The sequence below is a fragment of the Polypterus senegalus genome, chromosome 17 (genome assembly GCF_016835505.1).
Source record: "Polypterus senegalus isolate Bchr_013 chromosome 17, ASM1683550v1, whole genome shotgun sequence".
NCBI lineage: Eukaryota > Metazoa > Chordata > Cladistia > Polypteriformes > Polypteridae > Polypterus > Polypterus senegalus.
In genome coordinates this window covers 91,330,437-91,339,924 of record NC_053170.1, presented here as the reverse complement: position 1 = coordinate 91,339,924, position 9,488 = coordinate 91,330,437, and the positions used below count along the sequence as shown (strand labels likewise).

The 9,488-nt window shown below is 45.0% G+C and overlaps 1 protein-coding gene across 1 annotated transcript in view; it reads right to left on the bottom strand.

Annotated features, from left to right (window-relative positions):
- Positions 1 to 665: 665 nt before the first annotated feature.
- The window catches only part of mfsd11 (major facilitator superfamily domain containing 11), a 34,647-nt gene continuing 25,824 nt past the window's right edge, over positions 666 to 9,488 (bottom strand). The window contains exons 13-14 of the mRNA XM_039739770.1: positions 8,712 to 8,847; positions 666 to 2,696 (exon numbers count right to left, since the gene is read on the bottom strand). Coding sequence (XP_039595704.1) covers positions 2,535 to 2,696; positions 8,712 to 8,847 — 298 coding nt within the window. The 3' untranslated portion in view covers positions 666 to 2,534. The remainder of the gene's footprint in view (positions 2,697 to 8,711; positions 8,848 to 9,488) is intronic.

Here is a 9,488-nt window from a genome sequence, read left to right as displayed (position 1 = left end):
TGCCCACTCACACCTGATTGGCATCCCACCGGACTCGAATTTCACCTTCAAACTAACTGCCAATCCTAGAGGTTCATATACTTTTGCCACTCACAAATATGTAATATTCCATCATTTTCCTTAATAAATAAAATGACCAAGTATAATATTTTTGTCTCATTTGTTTAACTGGTTTCTCTTTATCTACTTTTAGGACTTGAGTGAAAATCTGATGATGTTTTAGTTCATATTTATGCAGAAATATAAAAAATTCTAACGGGTTCACAAACTTTCAAGCACAACTGTATAGATTATGGATATTTTCATGCAAGCCCAGTGCATCACCAGAGTGTCACAAAATAACTACTTTCTTTTTTGTAACTTAAATTACATGAGTGTAAGACACTATGCAATGTGTATATTGCATATTAAGTATAATTATAATAAAATTAAGTATAATTATAATAAAATCCTGTATTAATTAATAACACTAATTAATTAATTAATTAATAACACATTAATAACACCTGCTGCTTAGTGAAATGAGAAACAGTGACAGGACGGATCGTTCATAACACTTGTAATCTGGAGGTGAAATTCTGTAGAGGGAATTTTCAGCTAGGAAAACATGAGAATGAGAATAAAAAAAAAAAATAAAAAAAAATGAAACAGAACATCAAATGAATTTTCCGGTACATCATCAAATAATCACAGTGTTGTTTTATTCATAAAAAGAGAGAAAAAAAAAAACGTAAAAAGGGTCCAGTCGTGAATTCACTGAATTGCACACTAAAATGATCAGCGCCTTTATCTCCCTTTTCTTTAAAAAGTCCAACAGCTGGATTTGCACTAACGAATGAGCAGTGAACTCCCAGACATCCCAGTCGTGTTTGGCTTGAACCATTTTTGGTCATTTCACTAAGGCCGGGCTCTGTGTTAGCCAATGGCCAGTAATCATTCAGCATGGCGGGTGTCAGCAGCACTTTGGAGATTTTAGCCCAAACCCCTGGGGTGCTGTGACCATTTTAATTCTGATGCTCGTTCACATTTGGACGCCTCCATTGATGGGTTGTCTGCTTGCAAGTGACTAGAAGATAAGCAAAAAACAAAGCGTGCAGAATAGCTGCCCACACAAATTACTTTTTGTTATTGAATTCCATAATTTTGAAAAGAAGAAGCTGACACACTTGTGATGTGGAGTCAAAGCTGATTTCAACATCCACGGAGGAGAAAATCCGACTCACTCTTGCCAAGTGAAAAGTGCGGGAGGAGTAGATGGGTGCCAACAGCGGTCACGCCAGCCCGTAGTGGATGTGGTATTAATGCAGGAAAAAGTAAAAAAAAAATGATGAAACTTTTGAGTCGATAGTCACATGCCTGGAGAAGCCCAAGCACCGTCAGATTGGAAAGAAGGTCACAGAGCGGAAAAACTGGTCGGCCGGATTGTGCCTCCCACACGGAGCTACGGAGAGTACAAGCTGGGAACCACAGGGGGCTTTGCTTTCAAGCTTCAGTCCTCTTTTAATATTCGCGAGGCACATGGACCGGCTTCACTTTATATATATAAAAAAAAAAAAATTAAAATTAAAACAACAGCCATGTGCAACAGGTGGGACTGAGAAAAGAAAGGGCGTCCGCAAGACCTGCAAGCCATTCGAGTCGCGCCATGGTGCCGGGTGTGTCAGTAACTTCAAAACTTAAAACTGGGGAACACGTCATCGGTGAACAAGGGGGCTAAAGACCAGCAGCACATTCACTCCCGTCAGTGATTGGTCATCTGGACTCTGGACGTGTCAGAGAAATGTGTGGGCACAATCCACAAAGCAGCACCCCTGGCAGTGAAACCCTCTCTTTCACAGGACTTGGGCTTTACGCCACAAAGACGTTGTGTGATGCCAGTGATGCCCACATCCAAGAGCCATCTCGATGAAGCAACCCCCCTGGGGCAGGTGTTACCCATTTGTGCCAAGGTTGCGAATGCCAAAATAAAGTAAAGTGACACTAAGATATTTAGTAGGCCACCCACTGTCACCACAATCGACGATGGATGGTCAGGACCAGCAGCAAATATTTCTTCCAAGCCGCTTGGCAGCACCCAGTTTTGTGGCGGGTGGGCTTTTCTTGTTGACTGATCAGATGAGATTGTGGGCTGAACTACTGCAAGGGGTCATTGGCAGCCATGGGGCAAACATCACGTATCGTAACTTGAAACTACAGGGCCGAGGATTACCTTCCATTTCGGTTTCTGTTTCCCAAGAAGCCGATTAGTCCCAGGAAGGAATTCTTTTGAGTCACAAGCTTTGGGTTAGGAAAGCCACATTAAGCCCCCCACCCCTGTAGATATGGTGGAAAAAGGACAAAATGTAAATGGTCCCCATGGGCCAATGGAGCAATTGTGGGGTCCACATCATGCATGGATGGAAAAAAAAAAAAAAGCTCACATCCCAAGGTGCTCCATTACCAGTGTCCAGTAGCAGCAACTCTTATTTAATGACTAGCAGACTAATTGGCCAAGGACTCTGCCAAGAGGAGACGAGGCGCCACATGCCCTCAGCTTAGATGCTGTCGTAATCCGAGTCCCTGTGGTTCACCACGGCGATCCTCTCAGCTGCGAAGAAGGTGACAGTGCCCAAGACCCCAGATAACACCAGAATGAGGAGCTGCCAGTGTAGAAGGAGGTAGTTGCTGTAAGAGAAAGCCACAGCCGCACTGATGGACTGAAAGACAAAAAAAAAAAGAACACATCAGGGTGAGTCGGGGGGCATAGTGGTCATAACAATCATCCAAGGGGTGACGGCTGTGGTGTAGCAATGGACTGTGCAGATCCACTCGGAAAAGAACAGATTAAAAAAAATGAATAACTTAAATCACTGGCACAGTTTCAGTGTCATGTTTGCACCATCACCAGGCAAGTCCAATCCAATCCCTTGTGATAAGGACGCTATATAGACTTGACAGTGAGGCACGTGTAAAACTCAACAAACTTTTATTTTTCTTCAGCTGGAGGGCACGTCTTCCCCATAATCCCTCCAGCCACAACACAGTCCCGAGCACTTAAGCATAGCACTTCTTCTACTTCTGGCACCACCAATCAACCACCAGGCAACCTTGTCCTCCTCCTCCTCCTCCTCACCCGACTCTGGCCCCTTTTATAGTTCACCCGGAAGTGCTCCAGGTGCTTGATCACAGGGTTCTGGCTGCATTTCTGGGTGTGATGAATATGCTGCCCACACAGGCTCAGGAGTCCCAAACACAGCACCCCCTGGTGGTGCCTGCGGGACCCAACAGGGCTGCACCCAACTCCAATTCCCAGGGAGCCCGGTGGGGAAACTGCTCCTCCACAGGGGGGAGGCCATCTAGCGTCCAGGGGGAGGTATTGCACTGTCCAGGGCTGCTCCCTCTGAATATAGTGTGCAGGGGCATCCCGGCTGGGCATGGATGCCAGTCGCCTGCCACACCATGATGATATTACGTATTTGGCAGGCGTACAGTTTACACAAATTTAGACTTCGGGAGTTCGGAGGCACAACACGTCCCAGTCCGCCTTACAGAGAAGTGCACATTGCCAAATTTGGTGACCTTTGTCGTGCCATAGCAGACGTGAACAGAAGAAGTTTTGAAGGACGTCACATGAATAGTGTAAATATACATTATTATCATAAATAACTGTTACTTTTCTATGTTGATTTGATATCAACAGTTTTCGAAGTTTGAACTCGTAACTGATAAATCATAGCGATTCTGTTATTAAGTTATTTTCCCCGTTAGTCAGCAAATGTCGAATACTTGAACAATTTGACATTTTTTTTACACTCTCGCCAAACGACGCCATGTTGGCCAGTAGCAGTGCATCTGGCAAACATTACAAGAGTGTAATGTAAGGCACGCCTGCTTCCCAAGATTTCTCTCTTTCTCAAAACTGAGCAAGGACTAGTGGTGGTAACTGAGAATGCTGATGCTGGCGCATCGTCACAAGCAGGTTATGCAGACAGTGCAGTGAGTGAAATGGTTGGCACTACCGAGTCTGGAAGTAGCGATACAACGGCTTCAGGTCAGGTGGTATCTGCTAAAACCGTTAAAAATGGAGAAACTACTAAAGACAAACAAGCAATATACTGCATATGATAAAGCAATTTCCTACCGACAAGGCAAATTTATTGGAACCATTGACACCTCACTTTATGATGTCCATTTTCTCAGAACTTGTGTAAAACAGGTCGATTGTGTAGTATCCTGTCGGCTGGTGTTGTCATTTTAATTTGTTACAAATTGAAGTGACTTCATTTTATAGCACAGAGAAGTTACGTTTTAATTATCCTCTGTCACACACGTGCGAGTAGGAGGCAGCGAAAGAGCCTGAGTAATTGTAATACCACCACCAACCAGGAGCTGTCTTTCTCATATATAGTGGAACCTCGGTTCACGAACGTCTCAGACCAAATCAGGTTACGACCAAAAAGTTCGACAAACTTTTGCATCTGTTCACGACCACACACTCGGGTAACGAACAAGCCAGTTTCCCTTCCGGTTTGTACGTGCCAATGATTTCCGCACGTGTTCAGTCTCTCCCTGTGCAGCGAGCAAACGAGCGCGTGAGAGAGAGAGTGAGAGTGCAAGATGGCAGTTAAAGAATGTACCGGGCTTGTTTTTAAAGAGACTGCTTCGAGCATTGTTTTTATCTTGTTGTATTTAATGAAGACTTTTTCTATTGGATTTTATCCTCCACCTCACTTCTGTTTTTATGGGATCATTTATTTATTTATTGAAGGATTCTAAAAGCACTGCACTTTAAATTTGGACTTCGTTTTGGATTGATGTTTTGTTGATTTCAATAAAAGCACTTGGCACTTTTTGCACCATCTGATTGCTCCATTGTAGTGCCCGACTGTCGTGCTCATCGCTAACATTACTGACAGTGATGGGTTTAAGGGTTTCCAGAAGCGAGATGGGAGCATGCAGTGAACCCGCATCTTCACAGACGTTACCTCAAAACTGTAATCTCCTCTCCACCCAGCTTCCTCCTCACTTCCTTCATGCCAGAACTCAACCCATGCAAGGTTAGTTTTCTTGGTTGTTTATGGTTAGTTTTTGTATAAATTACAGATTTTTCAAATGTAAATTTTTTTCCCTATGCACTTAAAACTCGTTAAAAAAAAAAAAAAAGTGTTTACAGCGAGCGGTTCGTAAGGCTGTAGCGCGAACTCTTGCAGTGTTGGTTTTCTCTGTTGTTCAAGGTTTTCTCAGCGTTATTCATTGTTTTTGCATTTAGTTTACTATTACGCTGTGCATTCTATGGTATAATTAACTATTTTTGTGCTTAAAAATCTTTAAAAAAAATATATATTTATATACAGCTGGTATGGTCTGGAACAGATTAATTGTATTTACATACAATCCTATGGAGGAAATTACTTCGGGTCACGACCAAATCGGGTTGCAACCAGAGTTTTGGAATGAATTGCGGTCGTGACCCGAGGTTCCACTGTACTTGCAGACCATTCCCAGGAAATCCCGCCAGGTTCTGACATCCTCGAAGACATCACTTCCAGTCCCGACAACATCACTTCCGAGTCTGGCCCTAAAGATGTCGTCACTTCCTGACTGGGCCTTTAAAGCTGCCATCTTTCTTGTCTTTGATGAGTTCTGTTTTGGACTCAGTCTTGTGATCATCTCTGTTCAATCATTTCAATTTTAGTAGCCAGGATACAATATACAGGAGGCTGCCCCAAACCTTTATCATGTCTTTTGGCATTATTTGTCACACTTGCTTCACAAAGTTGTCTTTGAAAAGCAAGCGGGTCCACATCTTACATATATTTATGTGCTACTAATACTACTACTACCCCCACCTCCCACATTCCAGATTTTTGCTAACTTACAGCGGCTGTAATAAAGCGATTAAAAAAGGTATTACAAATTCCATTTCGAGAGCCGGTTTGTTTGTCACCAGCGTGTGATCTGATAGTGTCGCGGTCCTGGACACCACTGCCCAAGCAGCACCTAGGATCTAGTGGTGAATAAATTATAGTAGCCTAGGAAAACAGAGAGCTGAGGCGACTTCGTGCCAGCAAAGCAGTGGGTCCAGATGGAGTATCGCCACGACTGCTGAAGGCCTGTGCACTGGAGCTGGGGAGTCCTCTACAGTGCATCTTCAACCTGAGCCTGGAACAGGGGAGAGTCCTGAGGCTTTGGAAAAACATCTTGCATCACCCCAGTCCCAAAGGTATCACGTCCTAGTGAGCTAAATGACTTCCGGCCTGTCACTGTGACATCACATGTGATGAAGACAATGAAGCGGACAGGTCCACTACGCACTCGACCCTCTGCAGTTCACATAGCAGGAGAAGGTGGGAGCGGAGGATGCCATCATCTAAATGCTACACCGATCCCTCTCCCACCTGGACAGAGGCAGTGGTGCTGTAAGAATTATGTTTTTGGACTTCTCTAGTGCCTTCACCACCATCCAACCTCTGCTCCTTAGGGACAAGCTGACAGAGATTGGAGTAGATTCACACCTGGTGGCATGGATCGTGGACTATCTTACAGACAGACCTCAGTATGTGCGTCTTGGGAACTGCAGGTCTGACATTGTGGTCAACGGCACATGAGCACAGCAAGGGACTGTACTTTCTCCGGTCCTGTTCAGCCAACTTACATCAGACTTCTAATACAACTCGGAGTCCTGCCACGTGCAAAAGTTCGCTGATGACACTGCTATCGTGGGCTGTATCAGGAGTGGGCAGGAGGAGGAGAATAGGAACCTAATCAAGGACTTTGTTAAATGGTGCGACTCAAACCACCTACAACTGAACACCAGCAAAACCAAGGAGCTGGTGGTGGATTTTACGAAACCCAGGCCCCTCATGGACCCCATGATCATCAGAGGTGACTGTGTGCAGAGGATACAGATCTATAAATACCTGGGAGTGCAGCTGGATGATAAACTGGACTGGACTGCCAATACTGATGCTCTGTGCAAGAGAGGACTGAGCCGACTATACTTCCTTAGAAGGCTGGCGTCCTTCAACATCTGCAATAAGATGCTGCAGATGTTCTATCAGACGGTTGTGGCGAGTGCCCTCTTCTACGCGGTGGTGTACTGGGGAGGCACCATAAAGAAGAAGGACGTCTCACACCTGGACAAACTGGTGAGGAAGACAGGCTCTATTGTAGGCACGGAGCTGGACAGTTTGACATCCGTGGCAGAGCGACGGGCGCTGAGCAGGCTCCTGTCAATCATGGAGAATCCACTGAACAGGATCATCTCCAGACAGAGGAGCAGCTTCAGCGACAGACTGCTGTCACCGTCCTGCTCCACTAACAGATTGAGGAGACCCCACACTATGCGACTCTTCAATTCCACCGGAGGGGGGTAAACGTTAACATTATACAAAGTTATTGTCTGTTATACCTGTATGTTTATTACTCTTTAATTTAATATTGTTTTTATCAGTATGCTGCTGCTGGAGTATGTGAATTTTCCTTTGGGATTAATAAAGTATCTATCCATCCATCCATCTAAATTACTAACAGTTATGCTAGACAGGAGGGGCCCACCTGAGGGCGCTGCACAGGGGCCTTCGGCAAGCTAGCTACACCACTGGATGACAACAGAGGTAATATACACACAACATGGTGGCCTATGGAGAGTCAGGCTAATCTGTAGGTGTCAATTGTTACTCCTTTAGGCCTCCTATCCCTTCTAATTTTATTTTGAGATCACTTCTAACCACTACAGTGCCTATAAAACACAAAAGAATGGATTGTATATGTTCCCCATGTCTGCAAACTCCACACAGGGAGGACCCGGGACATAAACCCTGGCCTCCTTAGGGCCGGGATATCCTTAATGCTACGTGACACATGCAGTTGAGGAAGGTGTGTGCCGACTATACTTGCGCATGTACTTTATGTAAATCTGGAGGCTTCCAACAGGTGGCAGTGTGAGAAAACAACATCTGCTTTCGCGTGTTGTGAGATGAAGGAAGAAAGATGTACAAGAAAAAAATTCTTTGCAATCTGATGCTGTTGCAAAGTTGCCAAAAAAAAAAAAAAAATGGACAGAGAAGTTGGTATGCGAGACTTTTAAGATTGACTTTCAAGAGCTGTTGATTTGTCACTATGGAGAGGGGTTATCGCATCACAAAATTGACAATAATTTCCAACCTGCTCTCTCGGCTCTTCCTTGAAGAGTTCAGCCAAGTTGACAGTAAACAACGATGCTGACATCACGTACCAAAATGTGAATACGCTGCCACCCAGATTTTTACTGGTACTGCACGTCACGTTAGTTTCGGACGACGTGCTCGTAGGACTCTGGGAATGCGTGGGAGCCATGATGTGTGCATTGAAGAGTTCCGAGAGTCAAGTACATCCTGACCCTTACCGTGAAAGTCATAAACCAATCATGTAAGCCCCTGCAATTCCTAGTCATGTAATCCGAGATTCGGCATCTGCAGTTAGTTATTAAGTCCGATTTGCTCTCCAGTTCAAAGTCAGATAGTGTGGCAGCAGTCTTACTAGCAGAACCTGACAGGAGCAAAAACCTGAAGCCACTCTGGTGCACTGGCTCTGACACCGGAGACCCCCTGGGCTAAGTAGAAGATGTCCTCTGCAGGAGGGATGGCTTGCCCTAAGAGCAAACTCAACTCGCCATTCACATCAATCTGTCAGTTTATTTATGCTCTCAGCGTGACTGCCCACCTCTATCAAGCAGAAGTCTGCTCTCTTACCTGAATGAATTTAAAAACAGCAAAGGCTGGGGCGCTGTCCTGCGGAAATGTGAAGCCCACAATGCTCAGCAGCTGGGTGTTGAAACAACTGTCACCAAATCCCAGTAGGAAACTACACAAAAGTGCCACCTCCGTGCTGCAAAAAACAAAAGCACAGGCAACGTGAGCCATCTTGTGATTGCCCCATTGGCAAAGCCTTTACCACACACGTGCGCATGGGGAGGCAGTTAAAGGGTCTGAATAATGGAAGTTCCATGTCAGACCAGAGGGTGGCGAGGTCCAATGACTTTCTCTCTCGATCCTCTGCAGACCATCTATGGGAAATCCCACAAGATTAGACTTCAGATCCTGTCCCTGTTTCTTCCTGGAATTTTCCATCCTGCCGACTACGCCACTGTAAGAATTACCAGGAAACATCAAAAAAAAAAAAAAAAGGTTTGGGGCAGCCATCCGTATATATTATGCCCTGGCTGCATAATGGACACATTTGTCGTAATGTTATTCGCTCGGAGTCCAAAACAGAACTGATTGGGAGGTGTAAAGATGGCGGCTTTAAAGGACGAGACAGGAGGTGATGTCGTTGGGACCAGAAGCGTGTGGGATTTTCCATAGATGGTCTGCAGAGGATTGAGTGAGAAAGTCAGTGCACCTTGCCACCTCCTGGTCTGACATGGAACTACCATTATTCAGGCCCTTTAGCTGCCTCCCATGCGCACGTGTGTGACACCTTATTAACTACTAAACTCGGGGTCTACACAGCAGGTCTCCCATCTTTAT